At 45.6% G+C, this 18779-nt stretch overlaps 1 protein-coding gene across 5 annotated transcripts in view; it reads right to left on the bottom strand.

Annotated features, from left to right (window-relative positions):
• EMC3 (ER membrane protein complex subunit 3) overlaps positions 1-18779 on the bottom strand; it is a 45024-nt gene that overhangs the window by 8609 nt on the left and 17636 nt on the right. For all 5 annotated transcript variants that reach the window (XM_029599615.1, XM_029599612.1, XM_029599613.1 and 2 more), the window contains 6 exons: positions 9400-9457; positions 9040-9133; positions 8067-8171; positions 3460-3541; positions 2201-2280; positions 1428-1510 (listed from right to left, as the gene is read on the bottom strand). In XM_029599615.1, the coding sequence (XP_029455475.1) occupies positions 1428-1510; positions 2201-2280; positions 3460-3541; positions 8067-8171; positions 9040-9133; positions 9400-9457 (502 nt within the window). The remainder of the gene's footprint in view (positions 1-1427; positions 1511-2200; positions 2281-3459; positions 3542-8066; positions 8172-9039; positions 9134-9399; positions 9458-18779) is intronic.

Genomic DNA, 18779 nt, shown 5'->3' with positions numbered 1-18779 from the left:
ACTTCACAATGATGCAGCTCCAGCACCGCTCTCTACATCAATGGTGGGGGTGGAAGGAAATTAGAACCTAAAAGTTACCAATAAGGACCCTGACCTCAGTGGTCAGAGTAACAGATAAGTATGAGAAAAATAAGTATGAAGCTTGCTGGGCAGACTGCATGGGCCACTGGTCGTCTTCTGCCGTCATTTCTATGTTTACATCATGACAAATATTATAGGTAGCCAATTACATTCAATTGATGCATTCATATGTCATACATTTTAGTGAAAAACGTGCATTAACTAGAAACCTGTTAAAAACCATCAGTGATTTTTTTTTTTAATATCATCATCCCACTGACTGCTCTCTCCTCCTAGGGCCTGAGGTGAGGGATGCCTAGTTCTTTTTCCAGGACATGGGATCCCAGCCCAATTGGTTCACCTCCAACCCCATAGAGAGGGGTTTTTGGGATTTGCACGCTCTCTTGTCTCCTTCCAGAAAGGGGATTCGTAACCCTGGGTTGATCCTTTGATAGAGAAGTCTGCAAGGATTGTGTGGTGGTATTTTTATTTTGTTTATTTTTATAGCAGCTGCTGTGACAGTCACCACGGGACCTTTCTAGATCTTATTGTTTTTGTACATTATTTTTGACAAAACTACTTTAACCCTCCTTTCAAATGACATCTCAGCGATTCGTGAAGGACTACAAAGGTGGTAAATATTTTGGTAGTATGTACATGGTCTCCATGGCAGAGAAGTGTTTATGCAAGTCTCTACAATAAAGCATCGTTTCAGATCACACAGGGCCTAGTCTCTGCCAGCACTTGCTAAGATTCTTAGACCTCAACCTTGTGACTCCTGGATTTCCTACTTTAGTAAGGGACAGACTAGCAAATTTTAAGCTACCCCTCTCTGTTCTCTGTTAGATTTCTCTAGCTTCCCCTTTGGCATGACTGCCCCACGCATCATCTGTACAGCTTGCCCAAACTCTGCTAGTTCCCATGTTCCCCCTTTTTCTACCCAAAGCACCCAACCTTGCTATAATTTTGGTAGATTCTATGACATCAGGAAACATCTGAATAGGGGATGTAGAAGAATGCTAAAGCTTAGTCTCTTTCCTGATGGGGGTTAGGATGTGTGATGCTGTTTATTGCATTAATGCCTCAGAGGCGAGGACAACGGTCATGTAAATGACTCCACTTAGTCATAGGTTCAGTTTCAGAAGATACTTTCCTTCTTCCCCCCTCCCCTCTTCCACCCACACCACTGTGTGTGTGTGGCATGAGTCAATACTATACCTGCACTGGGAAGGAAAGAAATAAAATGCCAACACTGAAACATGTATCTACAAGAATAAATGCACATGGAAAGCCTACTCCCGTTATGATGTCCATTCGAATATCAGCATAAAAAAATAAATAAATAAATACTCTCCTCCATATTGTACCTTAAATGCTTTATTGGTGTCAGCAGGCATGGCCATGGCTGCTCCGGTCATCTGTTCCTGCATCACCCGAGACTGGTCGGCAGCTGGACAACACAAGACATGAAGAACAGCTGGGGAAACTCATGAATGTCTATGAGAAGGCACATGTAAAGGATGCCCTAGTTCCTTGGGGATGAGATCGTTCAGCATTCAAAGGGAACAACTTTAATCTGCTTCAGCTACACCAAATATTTACCTGCTGCATTGGCCTGCTGATATAGTTTTAAGTAATCATCCCTGGCCCCCTTTATATGACAATCGCTCATTTCTGAGATTAAATTATATTCACATTTGTACTGGATTTATGGATCATTACAAAACAATCCAAAATCTGCCAGGTTATCTGCAATTGGAGATACAGCACTACTTGATAAAGAACAAGAGAAAGGAGGGGGGGTGTGTGTGTGTGTCTGTTTGGACCATACTGCTTGGCTCCATCCTAACTCTAGGTGGTAGGCCCGTGTTTGGATGCTGCCAAACACGGTGCTCTCTGGCACCCCCTCTAGTTGTGCACACAGAGCTGCACAGCACAGAACAGACTGGAGCAGAAGTGCCCCATGAAGGTCTGCAGCCAAATCCTGATCCCACAGGTCTTGTTGTGCACGGCCTGCCGCTATGCCATTCTAGTTTCTGAGAGCTCATAGGATCAGCAGAGCCCTAGCAGGGTCAGGTTTGGTCAGTACAAGGATCAAGACCCGCAAGAAACGCTGCTACAGAAAGTAGCTCCTCATTACCATTATCCTGTCCCAGGATGAGGGAGTAAATGCTTCTCAGGCCGAACACATTCAGGAAGTACCAGGATGCAGAGCTCACCCTAACAATAAGATCACAATGTTAAATCGAGATGGCAAAAAATGGCAACCTTTCAATTTAAGACAGTTACATTAATTAGCCGTTCAACCTATATTCAAATAAAAATTATAGTAAAGTTTCCCCTATGTTTCATCAAGTCTGTGAGAAACATCCTATATCAACAGAACTCCACTCACCTCAGCAGCAGCCAGCGTGGCTTGGTTGGGAGGGTCTAAATACTTGGCCTTTTGCCAAGCAGGAGAAGGTGGAGCAATTTTGACTATAGGCTGCAGCTATAGGATTTTTCCTCTCTTTTCTCCTGTCCACCCAGCAACCATATATCCTTCTCACTCTCTGTGGCCAAAAGCACAGGATTCAGCTATGTCCTAAGTCTTATGCCAGGCAACAAGCATCCACACCTGTGCAGTGCTGACCCTTCCCACAGAGAGAGCAGTACCTCTGCAGCACTCCCAGATGATTCCTTCCCCTGAGGACTGTGAACAATGCCTCTGCAATACTACTACTACTACTACAGAGAGAACTCCCCCTCCTCTAGGCTGTGAACAATGCCTTTGCATAGAGGAGTACTCTCCAATCCTTGCCCCCCTCTCCTAACCTAGAGTCTGTAAAGAATGCCCCTGCAACATTCCCTTCCCCTCCAGGACTCGAGCATTGCCTCTGAGGCACTTCCATACAGAGAAACCCTTCCCCTCCAGGGCTACGAGTGATAGATGACCCCTTCCTCTCCAGGGCCATAAGCTATACCTTTGCAGAGCTTTCAGACAGAGGACCCCTTCCCCTCCGGAGCTGTGAGCACTGTTTCTGAAGCACTTCCACACAGAGGGCTCCTCTCCAATTCACTTTCCCCACCGCCAAGGAAATGCCCCTATAAACACTCCCACATTAAGTACCCCTTTCCTTAGTTCTGAGCAATGCCCCTAGACCACTCCCACATACCCTCCTGTTCACGATGGTGAATGATGCTCCTGCAGCATCCTCAGCACAGTATCTGTCTTGTCTGTACACTGTCAATAGCAAACTTCTCCCAGCTGGTGCAAAACAGTTTACCAACTTCAATCCCCCCATGTTGGATCTCCCTCTAAGATCCCGAAAAAGCTTCACAGGCTAAAACACTTAGCAGCTTTCACGATCAAATGAGAACACACAGTGCAACAAAAAAGAATTCCATTCTTCAGCTTACCAAGATGCGTCCAGAGACAAGAGCTCGATTCCCTGCTGAAGCATTGGCTTGAAGCGCAGAGTCAGGGGGAAGGGCACCTTAGCTACATGAGAAGGAGACGGAGTCACTGAAACATGGTTCTATCCCCAGGGCAAACGACCAAGCTTTCACAAAACCAGAGATGGGAGGGGTCCAGAAGTTTGAATTAGAAAACTTTATGGACATTTTTCACATACTATTCACTTGTATAAACTCGGCATAAAAAAAATTTGAAAAAATGTAATATGCAAATCTTCCCAATACCTTAAATAGATCCTGTGATTGGATTTTGCATTTTACTTAACCTATATATTTGGTAAAAAAAACAAAACAAAACACACATACAAACCCCCCCCCCCCCCCCCCCCCCCCAAACCATTCATATTAATTTCCAATATGGTCTCTCAAATGGTTTTCAGGTGGCCAAGTAATTGAACTGAAAGATTCGATTAGGAGAGAAAAATTAAAGAAATTTAATGTGGTTTAAATGTTAGACAAATTCAAAGCTTTATATAAAAAAAAATATTTTGACTGGAATATTTGTAAAATGAAAATACAAACAGGCACTTCTCTGACATGTTTAAATTTAAGGAAAAATGCCCTAAAAACTGTTGACATTCAGTCCATCCAAAGAACTGAACAGGATGTGCCTGAATCATCCAGTTGTCTACTTCAATGGAGTTCACCTTGCTTTTCAATCCAATTCACTGGCACTATCTGCAGGGTCTCTGGCACAACTTCAGAACAAGACTGAGGCAAATCCAAACTAACTGATTTACATTCTTATTCGCTACACAATGGCTTTACCAGAGGATCTGTGGGCAAGGGCAACCGACAGTATTATCACACTGCATCATCTTCACTAACTGGGCTTTTAACTGATTCTTCATAGGCAAGAGATTCTGAGAAAAATTACTTAGCACTGCTAATCAATTTGTCTATTTTATCGTGACTGAGCCAAAAGACATCCAAGTTCCATTCATCCCATTCCATTGATGGAATGCTTAGGATCCTTAGAGAGATCCTGGACAGCAGTCACGTGTTACCGTAGCCCTTCCAACATGCAAGTGAAGACATTCTCTGCTGTCTGCCAAATGTTTATCCTCCAACATTTTTTTTTAAATTTAGCATGGTACTCGGCAACGTCTGTCATCACTGCTATTTCATCAGTGCTTTCCTATATTGTATCAAGAGCAGTAGACATGTAATCCTCTGAGAAAAACTATGTTGGGAATCCAAAAGGCTGATGCCAAATGAACTTTTTCTTCTTCCGTTTTAGATGGAAGTGAAGACGACAAGCTCAGTTAGATTTGTACTCGGTTGTCTGGAAATCTCTGAAATCTTTGGAAAGTTTGGAGTTTCCTTCAAGTTTCTTGATAGTCTTCAGTTTTGCCTGCTGTGCATCCTCCCCACCAGCCCAGGCTTTCAGCAAGCCCTGCTCCCAGCAATGCAAGTTACCTCCTTGCTGACTGCCTGATGCTTCAGCCCCATCCCTACTTAAATTACCCTGCCCAGGCCCTTAGTGCCTCTTCATCGAGCCAACTCAGCTCTCTGACCTGGTCAGCCCTATGGCCTCTGGACCTTCTACCTTGCCTAGCCCTGTGATCTCTGGGCCCTCTGCCTTGCTGCCTTAGGGCCTTCTGGGTTCTCTGTCCTATCCGTGTCCAACCCAATCAACTCCTTGTCTGTTTCCCAGGCCTCGTCCTTGGCCTTGTCTCCAGCACTGCCTGCCAGCAAGTACCTTAATCCAGCTCCCAGTCTGTGACTGAATCCTGCTTCTAGCCTTGCTTGCCAGCCTGTGCTTGACTCCAGCTTCCAGTCCATGCCGGAGACAAGTTCTACTGGCACCCAGAACCCAAGGGCTCAACCTGCGTGGGAGGGGGCTGGTTAGGCAGAAGATCAGCTCCAGTCCTGTCCAGAAGTCATGTACCGCTTCTGCCCTCCGATCCATGGCGGATAGCTTTTTCTGTTAATTCTTCAAAGTCTAATTAACAACACAATGACTGTTGAATACCTTTACAGTTGCTTTGCATTTTGCCAGTATTCATCGAGTTGTCACCCCTTTTCCAGAAGATTCAATCAACGAATATGACAACCAAATACCATAAAAAGAGGCTACTTTGTCTAATTTTTGCCATGCAGCTTTCTGTGTTACTCGCATCATCAGTTACAAAAGCTTGAACTCTAGACTCTAGAGGGACACGTACATTCAAATCTCTTCACTCACTAATTTGGCTGTGTATTCAGCCATATGAGTAGAAGAACTGATATTAATGGCATTCAGGAATATTGTTTCAGGTGTTACAAATGTGATATTCAAGAAAGGATTTCCTTGTATATCCTTCCATCCATCTGAGATCAGCGATACTGCTTGACCAAACTGTTATACGCTGAGAGAATTTGTTAAGTGATAATACATATGACAGTCAAATTAGTTTATAAATGTTCCTTTCAGCATTGATTTTCAGATATGGCAAGAGGTGTACCACTTACTAATATAGCTCAAGCTAATGTCCCATCTGCATTTTGTTGGGTTTTTTTTTTACATTTTTGTCCACAAAGCTTGATAAAAACCTTGACTGTCTTGAATAGGTACTTAGGGATGGATTGTGATGACAATGGTCTTGAAAGCAAGTATCCTAAGGTGAGCTGCACCAATGGTATTACTGCCACAATTATGGTAAAAAAAAAAAAAAATTAAAAAGGAGTAGCCAGGAAAATAGCCTGGGGAACCAACCTACAGGGTATCTGTCTGACTCCCTTGTGCACTTTCCCTACAAGTGCTTCAACAGCTTGCAAAAGCATGTTAAGCCACTGCAGCCAAAATATCTCCAATGTCAATTTCACATTTTACCTAAATAATAAGCACAGCATACACTAGAGCCGGGGTGAGCAAGTCTTTGCCCACTCATCAAGCTTTTTTAAGGTCACTTTGCATTGTCTACTCCCTGAGGCAAGTCCACTCTATTGCATATCTTTGTGTGATCCGGAAAATAACAAACTTTTCCTTCTAACTCTTCTGCAATATCAATCACAGATACCGAAGAGCACCAGCCCCAGGATTGATCCCTAAGGGTTTCTGCTGCTCCCTCCTTCACTAACAAATCTTATTCAGCTCAGGAAAAGAAATGAGACACTGTCTGCATGCCTGCCATACTAAAGGTGAAACAGACATGACATGAATCAGTTTTAGTTTTGTTTTCACTTGCAATCTCAGATGAAAATTTTTAGTTTTGGTTCTGATTTGATTTTCATGGCCCGAGGTGAATTTTAACGTGAGGTTTGGTTTGGATTATCATGGTGTGTATTTGCCCCCCTGTTTTCAAATCAACACAAATCACATCTGTACTCTCATGCACACTTTCTAGGGATAACTGCCTAAACTATAACTCTGAAATTGACGAGGCTGCCTAATATTGCATTGGCTTCTCTTCATTGTTTCATTTTATGAAATGATGTTTTAGAAATAAACCTTTATTTTTCTGTAAAAAAAAAAAAAAAGCACAGGAACATTTTCCACCCCCACATTTCTGCACAAAACAGGGAAGAAATACAAGGTAACTTCAATTCTATGGCAGTGTAATGCACCGAAAGTAGAAGTGGGAAATTTCTGCCCAGAGGAATCAATACTTTGTATGGCAGTTCATTTGCTCTTTGTCAGTTGCCCTGTTTTTTTTTTCTCCGTGGTTTCTGCTGCTCCCTCTCTCCAGTCAGTATGCCTAGGCAGCTCAGGGGAGCTATAGGAGGGGGGAATCTCCTTATCACTGCTTGTTAGCCAGCAGTCATCCTCCCAAGGGCCACGTGCACCACCTCCATGGCATGTCCTGATGAACTCAGATCCTCCACACCACAGCAAGCCGCACTACCACCTAGACCACATGGCTGGCCCACATCAGTTAATCTAGCAACTTGCATCCATTCTATGTAAACCTGTCCGAGCAGTATGATTTCATTTGTGACACTTCCTACCTTAACTCTGCTACTGATACAGTATCACAACCACATGCAAGCAAGTGTAACTCTGTAAAGATATACCCCCACCCTCACAACGGACTAGGACCCTGACCCAGAACAGATACACTTGCTCACATGTATTCCAGCACTGTGAACTGATACCCCACCTTACCGTCAGGCTCCATGCTTGGAAAGACAAGGGTGGTGGAATTTGTGTTCAGGAAACCCCTGAAATATCCCACTGAAAACTGACTTTTCCCCCAAGCCGCCCGACTCCCGATGCAATTCTATCATACAAAAGCTCTAATTTTACATTGATAGTCTGAATTCCCCCCCCCCCCCCCCCCCCCAGGAAATCCATTCAATGCTGCTCTCTGGCTGGTCAATTGTCAAGGTGGGAGTGCTACCAAGATGCTCTCTCAAGCCAGGAGGCTGCCCAGCACTTCCAGTCTCGGCCAACCCCAGGAGCAAGGGAGCAAAACTGGGATGGGAGAAGATATTTTTATTTAACATCACCAAGGAAAAGCCTTGAGCCGTCTACTTGCTGCAATACAAAGCCCCTTAAAAATGACTGGAAACCCTCCCAACTCTTCCTTCACAGCCTGCCAATGGAGTTTGGTATTTTCTCAGCTCACTTGTAACAAATCCTGAGAAGGTCATGTTGATCCAGCCACCGATGAGGATCATGGGAAGGACATTGGTCACGTTGCCCTTCATCATATCTGTCAGCATGGTGGGATCTGGGGACAGTAAAGGAGAAAGAGATGAGGGATGTACTGAGAAGCCAGACTGCTGCTCTCACAGTGGATCATTTCCATTTCTGAGCTACAGTGAACTCAGCAACACCCTCGCCGACACCACACTACAGATAAAGATGCTTACAGAGTCCTTGGCCTTTCTAGGGACTTCCCTATTTGTCTTTAAAAAAAGACAAAGGGGCATTCCATGAAACTAAAAAGGTCAATCTTCTTTGAAGCTAAATTAAGTCTCTTAAATCCAGGCATCAGTTTCCTGCTCCTACAAGCAGTCTATCTACAAACTACTAGGACTGCAACTCAGGGACAGCCAGCCCAGAGGCATTCTAGGGCATTTCCCCACAGAAGCCAGAGAGGCAATGGGGCCAGAACGGCAAGGGGCTGATCCTGTTCTACCCACTGCAAATCTTTCAGCTGTCTGCAGAAAAGCAGAAGGAACAAGGGATAGGATGTAAAATAAAGATCCAGTTCTCTTACAAGGAGCAGCTGTGCGTCTTTAATCTGCACAAAAATAAAACACTTCAACATCCTGAAAAGGAAACATTTCTTCTTCTCATTCCTGATCAGGACAGACTGATCACACCCAGGAAACATCCGAAGTAACAGTGCTGCCTCTATGCCAGTGCTTGGTTCAATTACACAAAACAATGATCTATGACCAGGGACCTGGCATACGTATGACCGATGACAGACAACGCTACCTGTACCCTGCTTCTGTTACACTCTCTCTAAGCACTTGCTGCTTGTCCCGGTGGGAGCCGGGATGTTGGGCTCAGTTTGACAGTTCTTCTGTTTAAGCATCATGTTCTGAACATATGGCTTTCCATGCACATGCATGGCTGCGCCCCGTTACCTGTCATTGGAGAAGGCGGTACTACCTTCCGCTTGGTTTTCTTGAAAAATCCATCCTCAGGGTTATTGAAGAAAAATTTGCGCATGAGAAAAGACTGTAAATGAGAAACACAGGAAACAAGTAAGGAAAAAGCACCAGAAATGAGCCCGCTCTGCCTCCACAGCCACCGTTCAGAGCTCTATCCCAGAAGCATACCCAGCCTTGACATTTCTTTACTTGCAAATAATCCAGTATCTCCTACTCTATAGTCGTTGGCCCTCCTCCAGCCTCCTCTCTGTCTATCACTACACTACTTGCTTCTGGAAAGCATGCTTTGGGTCCCATTATGAAACATTAAAACATAGAATTAGAAAAGCGCACCTGTTTGGGAATGTACTTTCCATTTTCTCTGAGAACTCTGCTTCGAATTAGGATTTGGCTGGAGTAAAGGAGAAAGACAAGGAGGAGTTACTAGCTATGTAAGCAAACAGGTTCAGCCAAGAGCTGCATGGTTTAGCAAAAATTGCAGCCAGAAAATGGATGCAATGCACAAGACCATATAAGCAAACCAGGAGGAAAGAACACACTAAGTAAAGGCAGAACATTCCCTTAATGCTCTGCCCTATCCAGGAACCTGTGCTTGACTCAGTGACATACATTGTGTGCAAAGGTTTAGGCACCCCTGATCAAGTTGTATGTTTCAATGAATCTCCAAGTAAACAAAAGCTCACAGCTTCTACATGGTATAAATGTTAAGATGACATCTTTCTGCAATTTTAATGCAAAATTATTATCTGCTGATTTTAACAGACTGAAAATAGTGAGTGTGGCATGTACAAAAGCTTGGACACTTTGGTAGAATAACAGCTTCCAAGTATTTCCTACAGTAGCTAAGAGTCTTTTCTTGCTTTAGGAATTTTTTCCCCCACTCCTCCTTGCTGAACTTTTCTAGCTCAGAAGTAAGCTTAGGTCTCCTTGCAGGCACTCCCCATACATTTTCAATATGAAGTCATAGAAGAGGTTTCCTTCCAACAGTTCTGCTATGCAAAACATTGTTGTATAAGCAACACTGTAAGGTAGAAAACTACTCCAGTGTCAGCTAAACCTTTCAACACATTTGGGCCGATACAGTAAATCCCACTATTCTGGGCGCGCAATCAAGTATTTAAATGAGGGCCTGTGGTAAAAAGAGGCGCTAGGGACACTAGCGCGTCCCTAGCGCCTTTTTCTCAAGAGCAGCGGCTGTCAGCGGGTTTGACAGCCGACGCTCATTTTTTCCGGCGTCGGTTCTCAAACCCGCTGACAGCCACAGGTTCGGAAAAGGGACGCCAGCATAATTGAGCGTCCGTCTTCCGACCCGTGGGCACATTTAAAATTTTTTTTTTTTTTTTTGGGGCCTCCGACTTAATATCGCTATGATACTAAGTCGGAGGGTGTACAGAAAAGCAGTTTTTTCTGCTTTTCTGTACACTTTTCTGGTGCCAGCAGAAATTAACGCCTGCCTTTGGGCTCCACCGGAGCGCACTGTACTGTATCGGCCTGATTGTTTGCAGTGATCTAACTAGTTGTTGGGCAGTTCTATCAAAGATTTTTCTTGGTTGTTCAGATCTTGCCTGGACTTCAGCAGTTCCATGTAACTTCCATTTCTTACCAATGTTTCTGACAGTTGAAATTGCTAGCTGGAAGTGTTTAGAAAGCTTTGTATAGCCTTTCCATGCGGTGTAAGAGTGAATTATTTTCATTATTAAATGCTCAGCTGCTTTGAGAAACCCATATTTATTGAAAGTAGTCCAGAATAACAAATAACCTGAGAGGTTACAAGGGTCAACCGTGTAATTGTTTTCACAGGACTAACTGAATTCAATTTTTGGGGGGGCTTAACAGCTTTTAAAAAAAAAAGTAATGAATCAACTGGAAGGTTATCCTAACTTTTGAACATGCCATACTCACTTTATTTTCAATCTGTTAAAATCAGCAAATAGTAATTTTGCATTAAACACCTCAGAAAGTTGTCATGCTTAACTTTGCACTATGTAGAGGCTGTCTCATTCATATTCTGTTTACTTAAAGGTTCATTGGAATATACAATTTATTTATTTATTTTATTTATTTATAAACTTTTCTATACCATCATTAAGTTAGGTACCATCATAACGGTTTACAATAAGGCACAAATATTAATATTGGGACAGATTACAAATTCTATCACTATACATATGCCAAGACTATACGGTAACAAAAGTTGTTGTAAAAAACCTCATAATTGGATGTGTTATGTTATGTCCATTTATTTTTGAAGCGGGATTAAAAAATAGAGAATCCATGTCACCTTATTCTAGAAATTTAAGATTAAAATAGAATATGTACCTGTGTTGATTTGGGTAGTGTGTTTAGGGTGTGTTGCCAATCGCTTGACCAGAGGTGCCTAAACCTTTGCACACAATGGCAAATAAAGACCAAAATAGCCCATCTACTCTGCCCAGCAAAGTGCTTAGGGTTGTAACTGCTGTGTGCAGCTTATCCCCTTGTCTTCTGTTTAAGGTTGTAATTGCTGCTCTATACAGGTTACCCCCATGCCTTCTATTCAGGGATGACTGAGACTCAATTTGCTTGGACTGAGTAGGGAGGAAGAGCTAAGTAGTATTCTTACAGCAGCAGATGGTGGCTGATAAAAAACAGTACTGGAAGTAGTTCTTAAGATTGCTGTATTCTGCTTTCTAAGAAATGCCCCTTGATGTCTATCACTTTTGGGCAGATGCAATAAGGTGCGTTCAGAATGGAGGAATTACTTACTTGATACTTTCATTTTCCTTAGTATAGACAGATGGAGATGGAGTCAGATTTCAAAGCTGTCACCCTAGATACACCCCTGCAGGGACCTCAGCCCTTCAGTATTCTCTTCAAAAGCTACTGTGGTCATACTATTACTCCTGGAAGAATTCTGTGCAAAAAAACTTAAAAATTCTGCAAACTTTATATTGGTCAAAGTAATACAATTTACTTGACAGTCTTTAAGTAATTACATTTTAAATTAATACAGAAAAAAGTTATTACTTAAAGATGCAGAATTTTAAATATGTTGAGCAGAATTTCCCTAGAAATTCACTGTAACAGTGTCCCTTCCACTCGCTCTCCCTACTCCCCTGGCCACTTTGCCCTTTCAGGCCCCAACTCCTCCACCTGCCAGTATCTCTCCCCTTCACCTCTAGGCTCAACCCCTTCCACTCTATCTCCAGACCCAGAGTTTGACCCCATTCTCAGTACTGCCCCTCACACAGGCTCCCTCTCTCACACAAATGCTCCCTCACTCTCTTGCATACACATCTCATACAGGGCCCTCTCTCTTGCATACACACCCACACAAGTTCCCTTTCTCTTTCACACATACATCCTCACACAGGCTACCTATGTCTCTCTCTCATGCACCTCTTCACACAGGCTCCCTCTCTCTGAAACCCACACTCAAGCATCACCCCCACCCCCCTCTTACCATCCATGCTCTCTCACCCTCCCCCCACCCCTCCCCTCCCCTCATATAGGCCCCCTCTCTGAAACCCACACCTCCCCCTCTTACCAACCACAATCTCTCCCCCTCCCCCTCCTCTCTTACTTCCCATACTCTCTCTCACCCTCTCCCACACGTCCTCCCTCTCTCACACACATTCTCTCACCGGCATGCCGCGAACAGAGCCTGTCCCGCTTGTGCTACGGGACGCGTTCTGTTCACAGCGGAGATGAAGGTGTGGGCATGCCATTCGCAGCACACAGGGGGCCTTCCCTTTTCACTGTGAATGGCACGCCCGGGCCTTCATCTTCACCGCGGAGTGCGTCCGTTCGCAGCATGCCAGGGTCTCCTTTGCTATTTTCTGTGCAGAATTTGGCAATTCTGCTCAGGGGGGGAATTCTGCACAAATTCTGCGCTCTGCAGTAGCGCAGAATTCCCCCAGGACTAATACTATTGAAAAAACTTGATTAAAAATGGATAACTACAACTGTACTCAACCAAGCATAAATACTGAACCCCAGTAAGATTATAGATGCTCTGATCTAGGGATCTGATGACTGCTTACCCATAATCTCTTGGAATCAATATTTACTCCATGGGCAAATACTTGGCACTGTTCTTCGGCAGCCATTGGGTGGGGGGGGGGGGGAGATGCTAAGTCCATCTGTCTAACTAAGGAAAACAAAATTATCAGATAAGAAATTTCTCCATTGCCTAGCATGTAGCTAGATGGACTCAGGACCAATGGGATGTGCAAAAGCTACTCCCGATCGGGGGGTAGGCTGCCCGTGGTCTGGTTAACACCGCCCTTGCAAAGGCTGCTTCTTCTTGGGCCTGAACGTCCAGGCAATAGAACCTGGAGAAGGTGTGCAAGGAGGACCACATTACCGCTCGGCAGATATCGATGGAAAACAGCAGTCTAGCTTCCGCCCATGAGACCGCCTGAGCTCTAGTGGAATAAGCTTTAAACTGAAAAGGTAATGGCTTTCCTGCCTCCACATAGGCTCCCGTGACTACTTCCATAATCCAGTGAGTTAGTGTAGTCCGCGAAGCTGGTTCACCCTGCTTCCTTCTACTGTGAAGGACAAACAGGTGGATCGTCTTTCGGACCAGTTCTAAAACTTCCAGATACCGCATCAAAAGCCTACTGACATTCAAATGACAGAGGCGGTATTCTTCCATGTCCTTGTGCTTATCTAGGGACAGTAACGAAACAGACTGATTCAAATGAACGTCCGAGACTACTTTGGGCAAGAAGGATGGAACGGTACGAAGCTGTAATGTTCCTGGAGTCATCTGGAGGTACGTTTCCCGACATGACAAGGCCTGTAATTCAGAAATGCGTCGTGCAGCGCATATAGCCACTAGGAACACCATTTTCAAGGTTAACAAACGCAAGGAAAGAATGTGCAGTGGTCGAAAGGAAGGACCCACCAAAAAATCCAGTACTAAATTAAGATTCTATAAGGGAACTGGCAATCGTAAGGGGGGGGGGGGGAGAAGGTGCTTCATCCCTTTCAGAAAACTGCCCATTTCCGAATGAGCTGACAGGCGGGTTCCAAGCACCTCACCCATTAAACTGGACACAGCCGCTACCTGGACCTTCAAGGAGTTTAGGATCAAACCTTTATTCAAGCCATCCTGCAAGCCAGAATTAGTTGAATTTTGACCATCCGAGGGGAAACCCCGTGGTTCCTTGCACCATGCCTCAAATATCCTCCAGACCCGCACATACGCTAGGGACGTAGAGAACTTCTGTGGGTGGAGTAGGGTGGCAATTACTGCTGCTGAATATCCACACTTCATCAGATGAGCCCTATTAAGGGCCAGACCTTAAGACAGAAATCAAGTCAGATCCTTGTGAAGCACTGGTCCCTGCTATAGCAGGTCCCTGTGCAGAATATCCCGGATGCCTAGGCCAATCTGGAGCGACTAGTAGGACTAATCCCCTGTGGTGCTTGATTCTGCAAATGACCCTGACCAGTAGGGGCCATGGAGGGAAGGTGTATAGCAACTCCTCTTCTGGCCAGGTCTGAATGAGAGCATCGATCCCCAGGGACTACTGATCTCTTCTGCGACTGACGAAATCGAGGGAACCTTCGCATTATGAGATGTAACCAGCAGGTCGATTGAGGGGAGACCCCTGCAATCTAGTACCAGCTGACAACGCCCACTCTCCTGGATCCAGACTCTCCCTACTTAAAAGTCTGCTCTGACCTTGTCTTTTCCTGCGATATGGGAGGCTGAGATAGTCTGTAGGTGTATTTCCACCCATTCCATAAGGAGGTCTATCTCCTGTGACACTTGCTGGCTTTTGGTTCCGCTCTGGCGGTTCGTATAGGCTACTGTCATCATGTTGTCTGACATTATGCAGACCGCTTGACCCTGGAGTATGTGGCTGAATTGTAGACTCGTCAAATCTGTGGTTTATGTTCCAAAGGATCTCTTCCTTGATCCAACTTCCCTGGGCTTTCAGATTCTGACAGTGACCTCCCTAGCCCCAGAGGCTCGTGTCTGTCGTGAGAACCAGCCAGTTCAGAGAGGACAGGGCTACACCCCTGCCCAGATGAGCTTCCTGCAGTCACCACTGAAGCTGAGAGCATACTTCCATCGACAAGTGGAGGTGAATCGAATAGTCTTGAGATTGGGTGTTCCAACATGACAGCAGGGAGCGTTGAAGAGGATGCATGTGTTCCCTCACCCACGGCACTACTTCCAGGGTTGCTGCCAAACAGAGAGCTTAAAGATAGCTCTGCACCATCAGGCTTATCGTGCTCAATTGACGCACTTGGGACATCAACTTCCTTATCCACGTAGGTGGAAGGAAGACCTTGCCCTGCTTGGTGTCGAATTGGACTCCCAGATATTCCAAGGACTGGGAGGGTTTGAGACTGCTTTTGACCAAGTTTATGAACCAACAGAGTTCCTGAAGCAAGGAGGTCACCTGGAGACTCTCTTCCATGGACTTTGCCCGGAACAATGAGTCGTCCAAGTATGGGTGCACCAGGATTCCCCATTTCTCTCAAACACTGCTTCTACGACCACCATAATCTTGGAAAATGTTCTGGGGGCGGTGGCCAGGCCAAAGGGCAGTGCCTGAAACTAATAATGGCAACTCAGTACTGCAAAGTGTAGGAAACAATGTTCTTGATGGATTGGAATATGTAGGTAGGCCTTGGACAGGTCCAGGGAGGTTAAGAACTCTCCCAATTGTACAGTCATCACGGAGCATAGGGTTTCCATATCGAAATGAATCACTTGTAGTTGTCTGTTGATGCTTTTGAGGTCCAGGATGGGGCGAAAGGAACCTTCCTTCTTGGGTATGATGAAATAGATGGAATAACACCCTGTACTTTCCTGGGGTGCAGGTACTGGAGCTATAGCCTTATCCTGAGGAGCCTTAACAGGTTAGTCTCCACTGCCTGCTTCTTGTGCTGGGAATGGCAAGGAGACATCATATGTCCTGAGGAATTCTCTGAAATTCCATTGCATCTCCTTCTTGTATAATCTTCCAGTACCCATTTGTCCAAAGTGATCTTGACCCACTCTGTAGAAGAGGGACAGTCGACCTCCTATCTCCTCGTTCCGAGCGTGGGTGGCAAAATTTAATTGGGGGGGGGGGGGTGTTGGGACGAACCTGAACCCAAGCCAGCCTCTCTCTTGGGCTGTCAGATCCGAAAGGACTGAAACCTCCAAAAGGACTGAGACCTGGATCAACCCCTCATAGGCAAGGGGCACTGTAACTGCTTTCTCTTATCTTCTAGTAGCCGGGGAACTGGGGATTCACCCCATTTACTGGCCATCTTTTCCAATTTGCTTCCAAAGAGAAGTGAAATGATCCCTTAAAGGGCATCTTTGTGATATTTGCCTTGGAGGTTGCATCTGCTGACCAATTCAGCAGCCATAGCAGTCTTCTGGCCACCACCACTGAGGCCACGCCTCTGGCCAAAGGATGGACTAGATCCAAGTCCGTGTCAGCTAAAAAGGCAGCAGCATGTTCCATAGCTGCTTTGGAATTCACCCCCCCGAGTCATCTACCTCCCAAGAGAGGAGCAGGCACGAATGAGCTAACAGGGCACAACAAGAAGCAATTTGTAAGGTCATTATTATAGCATCAAAGGCCTGTTTAAGGATGGATTCCGTCTATTGTTCACATCCTTTAAGGCTGCTCCTCCCTCCACTAGGATAGTTGTTCGCTTAGAGATGGCACAGACCAACGCATTCACTTTAGAGAAACCCAAACATTCTCTCAATGCCAGATTTAGTGGGTACAGAGCTTCTAACGCTCATCCACCTTTAAAACTTGCTTCTGGGGCATCCCATTCCAGGTCAATCAACTCCTGGATGGCTTCCAGTACTGGAAAGTAGCAAGAGGCTTTCCATAGGGGAATGGGATTCTTCTTTGGTTCCCTCAGAGTCAGCCCCAGAAACTCCCAGCATCTTTAGGGTCTGGGAAACCAGGGCCAGCAATTCGTCTCTATAGAAAAATCGTATCATGGTCTGATATGGTTCTAAACTGGGGGAATTTCCCCATCTTCCAAGGAATCTGTATCCTCTTTGTCCATGCTGTCTGGGTCCCTGCCAGGGACACCCCTTAGTGATGCAAGGCATGCCTCGAGGTCTGCCAATAGGACTGGGAGAGGGTGGACTTACCAGCTGAGCTTCCGCCCGGACAGGGACAAGTGAGGAAGCAGACTGCGCCTATATGAAGGCTTAAAGGCCTTGAAAAAATTCCACCCAAGAGAAGGTAGCCAGGCCCATGCCTAGCCCAGGAGGTACTGGGTTAGATGCCGCCGAAATTTCTTCTCCCATGGATGACCCCATCCCGGGGATACTCAGATCCACTGTACTTCCAGTTAAGGCTGTTGCTGACCCATCCTCTGAAAGGGAGGAGGCGGGCTTAGCAAAGTCCAGGGAGGCCAACGCTCCCTGGGCTTCCTCAAAGTGCTGACATAAGCAAGAATCTAGGTCAGACTGTACAGCCCTAATATGACAGGCAGTGCAGAGAGAAAGGCGCTGCTGCCAGAACCATTGGAGACAATAACTGCTTGTTCAGTTGGCTTGTGCTTAAAATTTTATGCGCAAATTTCGGACACCTACGTGGGCCGTGGCGAGACACACGCACAGCCCGTCTGCCCAGCTTTACATGAATTCTGCGCCAATTTGTGCGTTATGTTTGAGCGTGGGGTTATGTACACAGCATTACACAGAGCCGATGCGCGCTGCATGTACCAATGCTCTATGGAGGGCAATACAGCACGCACAAAGATGTGCGCAATATGGTGCTGCCGCGGCCTACCACACGACATGCCAACGAAGCCTAAAGCGGGGTCTAGCCTACCGGGAGGCCGCTCACCACACTTGGAAGCCCACTTCCCCTTATACCAACGGGATCAGGAACGACGTCGGTATGGCACGCTGAGCAAGGAGACTGGAGGAAGTCTTATCAAAACCCCTCCACAATAGTCTCTGAATCCTCAGGTAAAACTCTTTTTTTTTTTTTAAACTTATCTGGGCTCAGCGTTTATCTGAGTACAGAGAGTCTCCGGCTGGGGGGGGGGGGGGGGGGGGGGGGGGGGGAGAGGGCTTTGGCAGTTACTGCTGCGCTCAGCTTCCTGCACCCACTGCCTTTCAGCTGCTTAAGCAGCAAAGTCCACACTGGGAACTGGCTACCAGACCAAGGCTCACCTCTGAGGGATCTTGGAAATCACCTCAGGAATTCTCAACAGCGGAAAGGACCTTTAGGTATCACCATAGGAGAGCGGGGCTCAATTTTCTCTCCAGTTTAAAAGTAGAATTTCTTCTTCCAAAAGATACAGTAATCCCCAAAGGGAAAGCATGTCCAGGAGATGAAGAAATACTGAAGGGCTGCAGGGGTATATCTAGGGTGACGTCAGCTTTGAAATCTGACTCCGTCTCCATCTGCTGGCAGGGGAGCATAACCCATTGGTCCTGAGTCCATCTGCATACACGCTAGGAAATGCAGTTTACCCGTGGTTGTGCACATATTTTGTGTGGGTAAGCCTTACTGCCAGTACAGCAAGGAGTTACACACAAAATGTGTGTGTAAAATTGTGTCCTCAGTTTAATGCCCTTGCATGGAAATCCAATATATTACTCCCCAATGCAGAGAAGTGTGCACATTTTCTTAGCACTGGAAATTTTACTCCAGGTCAGAGGTGGAGTATATTTTCCAGTACTTGTGTCAGAATTGGTAAGAGGGAAAAAGTAGAGGCCTCACAAACATTCAGCTCCT

The sequence above is a fragment of the Rhinatrema bivittatum genome, chromosome 4 (genome assembly GCF_901001135.1).
Source record: "Rhinatrema bivittatum chromosome 4, aRhiBiv1.1, whole genome shotgun sequence".
Classification (NCBI taxonomy): domain Eukaryota; kingdom Metazoa; phylum Chordata; class Amphibia; order Gymnophiona; family Rhinatrematidae; genus Rhinatrema; species Rhinatrema bivittatum.
Note: the sequence above shows the minus strand (reverse complement) of the source record. Positions and strands in the feature narration are given on the sequence as shown.